This window comes from Cynocephalus volans, chromosome 4 (assembly GCF_027409185.1).
Source record: "Cynocephalus volans isolate mCynVol1 chromosome 4, mCynVol1.pri, whole genome shotgun sequence".
NCBI classification, from domain to species: domain Eukaryota; kingdom Metazoa; phylum Chordata; class Mammalia; order Dermoptera; family Cynocephalidae; genus Cynocephalus; species Cynocephalus volans.
The window spans coordinates 161,738,534-161,750,826 of record NC_084463.1 but is presented as its reverse complement, the minus strand read 5'-3'; the positions used below and the strand labels follow the sequence as shown (position 1 = coordinate 161,750,826).

At 55.8% G+C, this 12,293-nt stretch overlaps 1 protein-coding gene across 4 annotated transcripts; it reads right to left on the bottom strand.

Annotated features, from left to right (window-relative positions):
- Positions 1 to 1,564: 1,564 nt before the first annotated feature.
- On the bottom strand, positions 1,565 to 11,600 carry PELI3 (pellino E3 ubiquitin protein ligase family member 3). 4 transcript variants are annotated; one of them, XM_063093579.1, is made up of 8 exons: positions 11,478 to 11,600; positions 10,170 to 10,322; positions 9,556 to 9,627; positions 6,796 to 6,925; positions 6,079 to 6,180; positions 5,100 to 5,294; positions 4,596 to 4,784; positions 1,565 to 3,261 (listed from the first exon to the last, which is right to left on the bottom strand). In XM_063093579.1, exons 2-8 carry the CDS (start codon positions 10,319 to 10,321, stop codon positions 2,692 to 2,694), a joined length of 1,410 nt encoding a protein of 469 aa, XP_062949649.1. In that variant the 5' UTR covers position 10,322; positions 11,478 to 11,600; the 3' UTR covers positions 1,565 to 2,691. The 4 variants fall into 4 exon arrangements, with proteins under 4 accessions (XP_062949649.1, XP_062949651.1, XP_062949650.1 ...); XM_063093581.1 differs by lacking the exon at positions 6,079 to 6,180; XM_063093580.1 differs by lacking the exon at positions 9,556 to 9,627.
- Positions 11,601 to 12,293: the final 693 nt, after the last annotated feature.

The following is a 12,293-nucleotide window of genomic DNA, read 5'->3' as shown; positions in this document are numbered from 1 at the left end:
GTCCCTTGCGAGTAGCTTCACATGGAGAATCTCATTCAATTCTTGCGAAAACTTTGAGATAGGACATCATCATTTTACTCATTGTACAGAGAGAGAAACTGAGGCTGAGGTTCATTCACTTCCCTAAGGCCACACAGCATGTCCTCAGTGTTCCTGAACTGGAGACTAGCCTTATTTAGACCTTCTACCACACTGACCCCTTCGCCTGCCCCAACACACGCACACGCACGCACACGCGCGCGCGCACACACACACACGCAATCACATGGAGCACTCTGCTCACGGGAGTCCCAGCCTTGGCTCTTCCCCATGTGAATGAAAAAGGGGTGGGTAAAGGAGTAACATTATTCAGTATTTGATGTGTTACAGGTGACCTCCACACATTCACAACCACCTAGTGAAGCAGACTGTTATTCCATTTAACAGTCGAGGAAACTGAGGCTCTAAGAGCTGGCAAGGGCAGAGCTGGGGCAAGACCGGGGCTGTCTGACCCCCTCCACCAATACCTCTAATACCTCCACCAATACTGTTACTCCCCCTGCAGCAGTGTGATGCTCTGATGTTCTGGAAGCAGGCATCTGATCACATCTCCTCTCAGCACAAGTGGGTGCCCTCTGTCCTTTCAACAGCCCAAGTCTGGTCTCTCTGGTCCCAACCAGCTGTGTGGCCTTGGGCGGGTCCCTTCCCTTGGAATCTGCACTCCCTAAGGCTCTGGCATCTGTCTTCTACTGAGGATGATACTCAGAGCCTTTTTTTCTTCATATTTCCAGAAAGTCCATCTGCCTGTCTTCCTGGCTCTCTCCTCGGGAATGGTCTGGGGGTAACCCAAGTGACACCCTCAGCTTGGTTCTTGGCTCACAGGGAGTGGTGACCCATAGCCAGGATGACTAGGGGTCCAGTTCAGACTCACTCTCCATGGCAACCATCCCCAGCCCCCATTCCTCTTTTCCGCTCCCTTCACACCGAGCTAATTGTTTGGCAAGCATTTTCCCTGACATACCATGCTGCTCCCCTCACCTGGGTTGCCCTACCAGGTACTCTCTGCCTCTGGAGATACTCTGCCATTCAGGACTTGGCTGAGGCTCCAGGCCATCCCTGTGCCTTCTCAGGAGCCCCCAGTTCTCACTCCTCAGAACCCCTCCAGCGTGGGGGGCAGGTGGCCAGCTTGGGGGTGGGGGTGGTGCTCAGATTCCAGCATCAGCACGTGCAGGTCCCTCCTCAGACTGTGAGCTCCGGTGGGCAGGGCCTTGCTCATTGTTGGGGCCCTGCACAGGGCTGGGCACTGAGCGGGTGGGTGTCCACCAATCCATTCTCCAGCCTCTTAATGGAACAGTCTCCAAAACCCTGCTCAGTTGGCTCTTGCCCTGGTGGAAGGAAAGCAGCACAGTACGATGGAGGGGGCAGGCTCTAACACCCAATGGTGGCTGTGGATTCGAATGCTGGCTTGGCCACTTTCTGGCTGTGTGACTTGGAGTCTGTGACTTAATCTCCCCATAAACACAAATGGCAACACCTCCTTCCCTGGGTTGGTGAGGATTAAATAACAAAACCTCTGACAAGGAAAGCCTGGTACCTGGTGAGTGCCTGGTAGTTATTATTATCATTAGCACAGTGCGGGGCACGCGGTGGGCGTTCAGTAATGGTAGCCCTTGTATCACAGCCACTGCTCTGGAACCGCGAGTCTTCTCCCCATCCTTTAACCCTTGACTGTCCACAAATGAGGTTCAGAATCCTCCACCCAGCACCTTCCCCTGTTAGCATGGCCCCAACCTCTTGCTCCAGCCCCCTTTCTGCCCCACTGTGGCCTATGTTCCTGCCACTCTGCCCGTCACTCAGTTCCCTAAGTGATTCACACCCGAGCCTGTGCACAGGCTCTTCCTTCTGCCTACAGCACCCTTCCCATCCTGTGGGCCTGGAGGATTCTGGGCAGCCACTGAGGCTGAGCTCCTATGCCACCTCCTCCGTGAAGCCTCCCTCTTTTCCACCGCCAGTGAGGACTGCTCTATGGCCTGTGATAATGCTCTGACCCTAACACGCATGAAATTATGCTGTCACCTAGTAATTTGGTCTGTCTTCCATTAGACTGTGAACTCCCCCAGGTGGGGAACTAGGCCTGATTGTCTCTGTGTCCCCAGAGCCCACTTGATATGTAGTCCAGCCCATAGTGCTGGTCCCAGCCTGCTGCCCACCCATCACTCATTCAGGGGCTGGAGGCATTGCACGCATGCCGGACACGTGGGATTTGAGAGGGCAGCCGAGCGGCAAGGTTTATAGAGGAACCCAGGGCATCAGTAGGAGAGATGAATATCTGGAACTGGGTTGGCAGGCTCAGGGCACAGCCAGCCTAAGCTGGGGGTCAGGGGTCCATGGCTCCTTCACTCCCCCAGGGCACAGTGTAGGCGGCGTGATGTGGGATGCCCAGGAAGGGCAGGGGCATGGGCTGGGCTTCCCTCTAGCAGCCTAAGACAGAGCTGGTGCTGAACGCCCCATCAGTGTGACTGGGTAGAGATCTTCAGGGCCCCCATGGAGGCCAGAGTTGGGGGAAGGGACATAGCCCACCCAACATGTCATGTCTGTCTGGTGTGGTTATGTCCCAGCAGGTAGAGTCCCACATGCAGAGCTCCCTTGGGGCTGCAGGAGGTGGGGGCCTGGGTGAGCAGGCAGGTGCGGCAGCAGGGGGCCCCAGGGAGCCTAGTCCAGTGGCCCCTGGAAAATGAGGCGGACACAGCCATGCTCGCCGGTGAGCCAGGCCCCACAAAAGGGGCAGGCAGCATGGAAAGCATGGGTGCCATGGGGCAGTGGTGTCTGGGCCCAGTAACGGGCAGTCTTCTCTGAGCAGACATGGCCGCAGGGTGCAAAAGCGTGGCTCGGTGGTCCAGGGTCCAGGCAGAGGCCAGCCTCCTGGCCCAGCCACAGGGGCACGTAGGGCCCTACGAGGCGGCAGAGAGGACACTCACGCTCCTGGGGACCCCGCTCCCGCCGGCAGCCCCAGCCATGGTAGCCATGGACGTGGCCACAACGGACGTAGACCCAGGGTTGCTGCTTGTCAGGTGCCGTGCGGCCACGGGCTGGACTGGGGAAGGCCAGGGTGCTGAGGCCCACAGGGCACTGGGGCCGTGCCGCATTCGCTTCCTGCCGCTGGGCCTCCAGCTGCTTCAGCGTGGGTGCCCGCAGCAGCCCCGCTGGTGTGCGCCACAGCAGTGTGGCCCCACACAGGTCGATGAGTGAACCGTCCTGCAGCACGTTGGACTCGTTCTCCACCTGCCAGAGGCAGCAGAAGGATCTTACTGCCCATGAGGCCCCAGGGCCCTGCCATCAGGCAGCCTCGTCCCAGCTAAGTGCTTATCCATCCCGCTGAACCTCCCTAGAGAGGCATCCTGGGCCAGCAAGGCGGGCTGGCAGAGCAGCGGGGCGGCCAGGAGGCCACGGAGGAGGGTAGGCAGGTGCTCCCCAGGCACATGCTGTCCTCTCTCAGTGGGACTTGGGCCTTAGTTTCCTCACCTGTCAAATCCACAGGTCTGGACCCAAATAGCGTTTTTCTAAAACATTTTCTGAAGCTCTCCCCTAATGGCAGAGGCAAAAAACACCTCTAACCGGAAATGCTGGATACTTACCCCAAAGCGCCTGTCCCAGGGGTTGTGGTCAAAAGTAAGGACTCTAGAACTAGACTGCCTGGGTCTGAACTCTGGCCTCATTGGTTACTGTGTATCCTGATCGAGTAACTGAACCTCTCTGTGTCTTGGTTTCCTCATTCTCAAGGTGGATTCCACTTCTGCTATCTCAAGTGTTTCTCATAAAGATTAAATGAATCAATCAATGTAAACACTTGGAACGGTGCCTGGCATGTAGTGGGTACTTAACAAGTGTATGCTTGTGAAACACTCGTGCATAATTTTTAACAATAAAGCTTCCTTGAATTTCCCTACAGTCGCACTGATATACTACAGCAGCTCTGGGGTAGCTTTTCCTTGAGATTTTGCATCTCTTTGGTTGACATGCTCATGCCCAGGGAGCTCCGCCTGGCCCATTTGAGGCACGTGGCCGTGTGACCCTGGGCAAGCCCCTACCTCTCTCCAGGCCTCACTCCCAGCTCCTAATCTTGGTTCTCTGATCCGCACCATGTGGCGCTTCCACGGCCACCTGTGTTGGAACTACTCCAAGGGCCCTTTCCTGCTGGGAGAGAATAATAAAGCGAAACCCAGCTGAACGTGTCAGACACACTACAAACTGCCAACACTTCAGGCTATAAACTGCTCACACATGGGCCAAGTGTCACCCTCATAAGAGGGTGTGATTTTCTGAGCTGCCAGCAGCCTTGAAGCCGCTTGGTACTGCACGGTATGTTTGTGCGTGCTCTGCTTCCCAGCACCCCATGGACCTCCCGCATGTGCAGGATACACTTGGGGATGCAGGTCTGGTCCTTTCTGTGGGGCAAGTGGCTCACGCCAAGAACTCCCTGGCTGGGGGAACCCCCAGACAGAGGCTATTGGGGCTCCCTTGGGCAGGAGGACTGGAGATCATGGACTGGCTTGTCACGGGGATGGACAGGTTGGGGGCCTGGGAAGGATGTTGGGGGTATGGAGCTAGCCACCTACCAGCTTCCCCCGCTGCTGGGCTGAGCGGCTGTCCCGTAGTGTGTACACATTCCCGCAGACCGAGATCTCCCGCCAGACACCCGGGGCTGAGTCCTCAGAGAAGCCACCCGCCGGATGCATCACCAGGACTCCATTGGTAGTCAGGCCATCCATCAGGCCATCAGGGGTCCGCCATTTGGCTGCCCGTTCCTGGGACCACACAAGGGATCAGATCACATCCCTGAGTGGCCCCTAGCAAATTGTGTGCCAGAAGTGCTGCCCCTCTACCCTCAAGTTCAGAGGTGGTCCATAGAGGACTGGAATTGGAGCTGCGTGACTTAAGCATTGCCTGACCTCCCTGGGCCTCACTTTGCTTGCTGGTTAAGTGGGGCTGCCAAACACTGCGTGGGTCTTGGTTAAGATCACGGTGGGCTGGTCCATCACCCCAGGATGCTGCACCTCCCCAACCTACCCCTCAACTCCCTGTCAGATGAAGAGCTGGTCCCTGCCTAAGGGCTCACTCACTCCAAGGAAGATGTTGCTGGAGGCATCGAAGCCAGCGGCATAGATGCGGGCAGTATAGGGTGGCCGGCGGTCACAGAGGATGCGGCAGGCATAGCGAGAGATGGTGCTCTGGGCGGAAGGGCCCTCAGCGGCCCCTCCTCCAGGGGACGTGTCTGTTACCACAAAGTCAATCATGTTCTCCGTGGAGCGGCCAATCTGCGAGGTAGGGGAGGGCAAGCACCGGGGATTACAGGTGCACAGGTAAATCTCAGGTGCTTCCCACCCCAGCATGCCAGCAGCTGCTCTACATGCAGGGCCACCAAATAATGAGGCCACTGGGCCCTGAGGAGGGGCCCTCTGGGCCCCCAGGTGGGGTCTCCAAGCTCAATAAGCCATGGTCTGGGGCTTCTCCTCTGCCTTTCCCACAGCATGGGGGAGCATCCCACTCAATAACAACTAGTTGATGTGCTGACAAAAGAGTGAAAGGATGGTACCCATGGTGTGGGAGTGCTCAAACATCAGCAGCAAAAAGTGAATTTTCAGTAAGCATTTACTACATGCCAGGCACCATGCTACGCATTTTACGGGCAATACCTCCATTACTCTTCCTACAGGCTGCGTACTATTATGGGCCCCATTTTACACGTGAGAAAACACAAGGCTAGAGAGGTTAGTGACTCTTGCCCAAAGTCACCCACTGTAAGGGACAGAGTTGGGATCTGAGTTCAGCACTATGACTCTCACACCCGCACTCTGAACTCCTACGCTGCATGTCCTCCTGCAGTCTGGGCACCTTGAGTTTGATACAGCCACTGACTCGCTACAGGATTCTGCAAAGTCAAAAGCCCATGCTGGGACATCCTGCTTCCTCATCAGAAGAACAGTCCACTGCCCTGAGTGCCCCCGGAGCACCTTTCCCATGACTTCAGTCCTGGAGCCTCACCCTGGCACACTTGCAGGGCCCAGTGGCCAGGAGGCTGGTGGAGGGGCCTAAGCATACCTGGAACATGTCTGTGTCGCTGTCATGTGTGTACTCCACTATGACTGAGTGGCTCCGGGAGAGTGTGTATGAGATGCTGTGCTGGCCACGGTTACTCAGTGCCTGGTGGGGAGAAAGAAGTCATTTCCCAGGGCATGTGGCCATGAGAAGTGGAAGCCCTTGAGACAGAAGCTGGAGCTCAAGGCCCAGCAGCCACTCCCTGGGAAGTGGCAGTTCCATCCTTTGTAGAGGGTGTACTGTGCAGCAGGTGCTTTACATGGGTTACCCTTCTTAATCCCAATAGCTACCCCATGAATGGGGCCATCATTCCCATTTTACAGTTGAGGGCACTGTGGGTCAGAGACAAGAAACTGGCCTAAAGCCACACAGCTGGAAACAGCAGAGGCTGAATTTTAACCCAAATCCTCTAAAGCCAAAGGTTTTCCCTTTGCCATTATTGTGTGACTCATATCCATCTCTCTGAGCCTTGGCTGCCTCTAAAATGATGCTGATCATATCCATTCATAAAGAGTCTGTGGTCAAAGAAAATTGTGCAAACTGTAAAGGACTGTGCATGCTGCAGAGGATTTCCCATCACCACCATTTCTCTGGTGGTGCAGTAGGCGGTGAGTGATACCAGTGGGCTCCCTGCTCCCATGGGACCGTGGACAGGTAGGACTGCAAAGGCCAAAGACTTGGGCCCTGGGCAGGGAGGGCAGGACTGGCACCCAGGTATACCTTGGAGACGAGCGGTGTGGAGATGTGGTGCATGACGTCAGGCTTCACTCCGTTGGCATGCGGCCGGCGGCTCAGTGCCAGGCGGCTTCGGCGGCGGCCCTTGTCCCCACTTGCCAGACATCCATTGTAGCTGTGGATGTGGGGGATTAAAAAGAAAGGGTTACAGAGGAGAGAGTGAAGGAAAGTGAGCCCCTGATGAGACTTGGAGGAAACTGCCAACTTCTAGGCAGATCCCACCTTAACAAATGAACTGTACAACCACCCCCAAAACTAGAAGACCCTACAAGATCAAGTTGGTGCATTGGGGAGTTGAGGGTGGGGGGTGGCAGAACAATTTCAAAAGGCCTTTCATTCAATTAACCAAGTGTTTCCTGGAAGTCTGAACCATGCCTGGACAGGTGCTGGGTGCTGGGGGAGTAGAGGTGATGTACCATGGGTCAGTTTCGTGCCCTCGGTGAAGGGGACCCTCAGCTTCCCACAGAACCTAGGTGCCACCTGTCATGACCCAGGCAGAAGCCAAGTGCACCACAGGCCCAGAGGTGGGAAAGGGAATTCTAACCCCAGGATCAGGTTTCTGAGACTGGGAACACCTATATTGGGCCTTGAAGAACTGGAAAGGATTCTCCTGTAGCAAATTGTCGTTTATTACACCACTACTAGAAGCCAAAGTGAAAGAAAGAAATAGACCCACAATGCCACTATCTCCATATACCCATACATGTTAAATTTCCACCTTCCTTTCCAGCTCTTGTCTGGAGGGAATGATTGAGAGGCAGAGATGGAGTGAGTCACAGCCTTGATCGCTGCCATGTACTGGTGCCTCCATGTCCCTGGTCCTTCATGTTATTAATTATCTAATGGAATCTGTGCAATGTCCTGCCAGGCAAGTGTCTTCCCATTTTACAAATGAGAGAAATCGAGGCTCAGGGAAGTAAAGTGACTTGCCTCAGACTAGTAAGTGAAAAAGTCCAGATCTGAGCTCAGGTCTGTCTGACTCCAGACTTGCAGAAGCGCTTCTAGATCAAGGGATCACCCTGAGCAAAAGCCCCCCAGGCTGGCAGGCTTTGGTGGTATCAGGGAATGGTGAGTCAGGTGAAGTGCACTAGGGGGAAGATGAAGTTGATTGAAGGGCCCTGAACACCAGGCTGAAGACATTATTCTGTAAGCAGTGAGGAGTCACAGAAGGCTTTGGAGTAGGGAGTGACAGGATAAATAGCTGCCAAAGACAGACAAGGACCACCTGAAGCAGAATCTGCTGGTAAGCTTGTTAAAATCCAGATTCCCTGGCCCCATCCATGAAGATTCGGATTCTGTAGGTTTGGGGTGGATCTGTCAATGTGTATTTTCAATGTGCTCTCCAGGAAGCTCTGAGGCACAGCCATTGTGGGGCTTCACTGCTCTGCAGAGGACAGTCAGCTGTCAAGAGGGCCCATACCCTCAGGTCTGCAGTCTCTCGCAAATGGCCTTGACCTTGGCTGGAAAGCCAGCCCTTTCCTTGGGACACTGAGTAACCACTTTTCCAATGCATGCACCCCTGAGCGGGGCATCACTTTTGCCCTCGTGAGCTCTTGAGCCGGACTTGAGGTAAGGCAGTTCAGGACATAGGCTGGGGACCCAGATGGGCCTGGCTTAAATCCTGGCTCTTCCACTTATCATATGACCTCTGTAAAATGGGGCTAATTTTTCAGGACCTACCTGGCAGGTTCATTTTGAGAACTAAATGAGATAATACCTGGCACAGAGTTTGGCATATGTATAGCAAGCCCTTGATAAGTGTTAGCTATTATTTTATTTTTTTAAAAGTCCATGGCATATATGTGTCAACAAATAGTAGCCATTATGATTTCTTGATAATCATCATAATGATAATATGGCTTATCAAATACAGTCATGTACCGTATAATGATGTTTTGGTCAACGATGGACCGCATATAAGATGGTGGTCCCAGAAGATTATAATGTAGCTGAAAAATCTCTACTGCCTAGTGACACCATAGCTGTCATAATGTTGTAGTGCATTACTTTATTTTTTGTAAATTTAGTGTCGCCTAAGTGTACAGTGTCTACAAAGTCTACAGTAGTGTACAGTAATGTCCTAGGCCTTCACATTCACTCACCACTCACCCCCAGAGCAACTCCCAGTCCTACAAGCTTCATTCATGGTAAGTGCCCTATATAGGTGTACCATTTCTTATCTTTTATAGCATATTTTTACTATACCTTTTCTGTATTTAGATACACAAATATTTAACATTGTGTTACAACTGCCTACAGTATTCAGTACAGTCACATGCTGTTCAGGTTCATAGCCTGAGAGGCAATAGGCTACACCATACAGCCTAGGTGTGTAGTAGGCTGTAGACTGTGTGTAGTTGGTTTGTGTAAGTGCACTCTATCATGTTCACACAATGATGCGATTGCCTGATGATGCATTTCTCAGAAGGTAACCCATCATTAAGGGACGCATGACTGTAGTTTCTTCAGGACCAATGACAGAGACAGAGGCCAAAAGGAGACATGGATGGGGAAGGAGGAAGAGGGGTCTGTGCCTGTGGGAAGAGCTCAGTGGGTGGTGCAGGGATGCTGATCAGGAGAAGACTGGGAAGGGATGAGGTCTGTCCGGCCACCAACTCATATCACTTCCTCTCTCCTGGCCTCAGTTTTCTCACCTGTAGCATGAGGGTCAGTTGTAGCTTAGTGAAAATGCACTAGACCTAGAGTAAGAAAGACCTGGGTCCAAATCCCAGCCCTGCCACTTACCAGCTGTGTGCCCTTGGGCCAGTCACTTCCCCTCTCTGAGCCTCGGTTTCCTCACCTCCTTCCTCACAGCATCTTTGTGAAGATTGAAATGAAATAATGTCCATGAAAGGGCTTGGCACAGGCCTGCCTCCCAGAACACTTGATATGTGCTGGGCACTGTTCTATGTACTTTACAGAAATCACCTCATTCCTTCCTTCCAACAACCCTCTGAGGTAGGGATTATTATCATCCCTATTTGCAAAATGGAAAAACGGAGGCACAGGGAAGTTCAGCAACTTGCAGAGTCAGGATTTGACCCAAGCAGTTTGCTGGAGAACCAGAGTTCTTTACCCCACACCACACACACTAGGTGCTTTATGAAAGGCAGCTGGTGTTACTTTTTTCTCATCTGATCAGAAACTTAGGAGGGCGGAGTTGTCTCTGTCATTTATTAAAAACGGGAAGATAAAATAATTATGAATTGAGGTGGATTTTGTCAATTTTGTCTTTCAGCTGGGAAGGTGATGAGGGACAAACAGAAGAAGGTCCTAGATGGGTGGGGGGAGCTGGAATCCTGATCTGGCTGCCTTGGGGGTGCCTGGTGCTCTGCCCCTCCCGAACCAGGGATGCTCACCCCAGGACGATGAGTTCACCATACTTGATGGGCTCCTCGCAAGGCTGTGCATCTTCACCCGGAGAAGAGAGGACACAAGAGCCCTTGTTCCCGGGATGCTGGAGGTCTGAGGTTCGGGGGGACCCCACTTCAGGATTTCCTTCCAGCACCATTCTGGGCAGAGTGGGAGAGGAAAAAAGAACTTGCAGCTTTCCACCCTAGTTCCCCTCAATCCTAGCTCCAGCCTGCTGCGGGGCCACCTAGGCTAAGGGGAGTGACCTTTCACTGCATTTATTGCTATGGCAACCACTTCACCTCTGCCTCCCCTAAACTGCCCCAGGATGCTGGGATACCAGGGAGGGGAGATGGATGGAATGGACCCAAGAGGGAGGGGCGGCCCAGTAAGAGGGTCAGGATATTTGGTGGAACCAGAGGGATGGACCAACTAGGAGTGACCGGAGGCTGCTTTTTGGCCAAGACCCCAGTTTGGGATGTGCCTGGAAGAGGGGCACCCCAGGAGTTGGGGGCCCTTACCCCTCATCTCAGACTCTGTTCCTAGGTTTAGCTCTTAGTCCAGAGACCTCTGAGTTACCCCTCTGTCAGGTTCTTGGAATCCATCTATCCATTTGAATCTTTCTGCCCCTTTGCGGTCTAGGCCTCTGTCCATCTGTCTGCTTTCTCAATGACTCTCTGTCCTCCCAGCCGCTGTCCTTTTCGCTCTCTCTTTCCGTCTTCCTCCCCACCTCCGCCTGTCTGTCCGGCGCCACCTCGCCATCCATCTGCCTCAGTCTCCCCATCTCGGCCTGGCTCTGCGGGCAGGCCTCTGGACTCCTCCTGAGCGCGCGTCCCCTCCCTCCCTCAGGTGTCTGTCTGCGGTCCCAGGGCCGCCCGGGTCTCTGGAGGCCTGTGGGGGCGGCGCTCCCCCTCCGGCTCTAGCTGCAGCAGAACCGTCTCCGCAGGCAGCCTGTTTGGAAACCATCCCCACGCTGGAGGGACTGCGCCGGGGCAGGCTCGCGCCCCGCGCCCGGGGCGGGCGTAACGACGACCCAGCGCATACGCAGATACCCACCCGGCGGCCCCGCCACACAAATACGCGCGCGCGCGCCCAGCTCCGCACCCCCCGAGCCCGGCGGGCAGTGCCCAGACGGGCGCAGAGCCCACCCCGGCCCGCGACCGCAGGGACGCGGGGACGCGCGGACGCGCGAACAGCCACAGGCGCCCGCCCTCGGACCCACTCCCCCTGCCACCCCCAGACACGCAAACACGCCCCCCGCGCCCGCCGGGGCCCGCCCGGCGCAGCCCCCGCCCCCGCCGCCCCGGCGGCCTCACCTGGCCGCGCTCCGGGCCCCGCTCGGCGCCGCTCCCTCCCCGCCTCGCCCCTGCTCGGCCCCGGGGCCGCTGCGGCGGGATGGGCCCGGCCCGCGGCGGCTCCGCGCTGCCTCGTCACGGGGACACCCGGGGCCGAGGGGAGGGAGACGAGCGCGAACCGACACGCTCCGCCCCCTGTTCCGATGCCCCGCCCCGTTGGCCCTGCCCCCAGGAGGGCCCCGCCTCACCCGAGACTCCGCCCCTTGCGGAGAAGCTTAGCCTTAGTCGACAGAGCCCCTCCCCTTCTCCGGAGGCCACGCCCCTCCGTGGGCCCCGCCCACGGGCCCAGGGAAGCCCCGCCCACCACTCTCTCTTAGGGACTCCCTCGCCCCTCCTCGCTGGCTCAGGGACTCTCCGGGAGTCTGTGACACCTCTTCCCCATTTCCAGGGACTTCGGGGTTCTCCCAGACACCCGGGCACCCCCTCCCCACCGTAGGCCAGGGCCCTGGCACTGAGCCAGCGGCCCGTTTCCCCAGCTTCAGGCGAGTGGACCCCCCGCCTCCACCCCGAGACCCCGCCTCACATCTGGGGAAGCCACAGAATTAGAGGAGAGAAGCGGGGACGGGGAGGAGAGAGACAAGAAAATACTGGGGGAGGCGGAGGAGAGCGTGTGCGTCAGCCATGGAGGCCATGGAAGGCAGCGGCGTTGGCCAGAGTCTCACACCTGTCCTACAGCCCATCTCGGCCACTATCTCGCTGGGTGACCTCTCGCTCTGGGCCCCTAGATTTCCAGAGACACCCACCATTCTCCCTCCCCTCCCGCCAGCACGCCCACAC

Excerpts from the sequence above, each read along its gene's own strand:
- PELI3 (XM_063093579.1), bottom strand. The coding sequence starts at position 10,321 with ATGGTGCTGGAAGGAAATCCTGAAGTGGGGTCCCCCCGAACCTCAGAC. Across the intron at positions 9,628-10,169 it reads GGTGAACTCATCGTCCTGGG|ATGCTGTGAGGAAGGAGGTG; the intron begins GTGAGCATCCCT and ends ATCTTCACAAAG. Across the intron at positions 5,295-6,078 it reads GCGACACAGACATGTTCCAG|ATTGGCCGCTCCACGGAGAA; the intron begins GTATGCTTAGGC and ends CCTACCTCGCAG.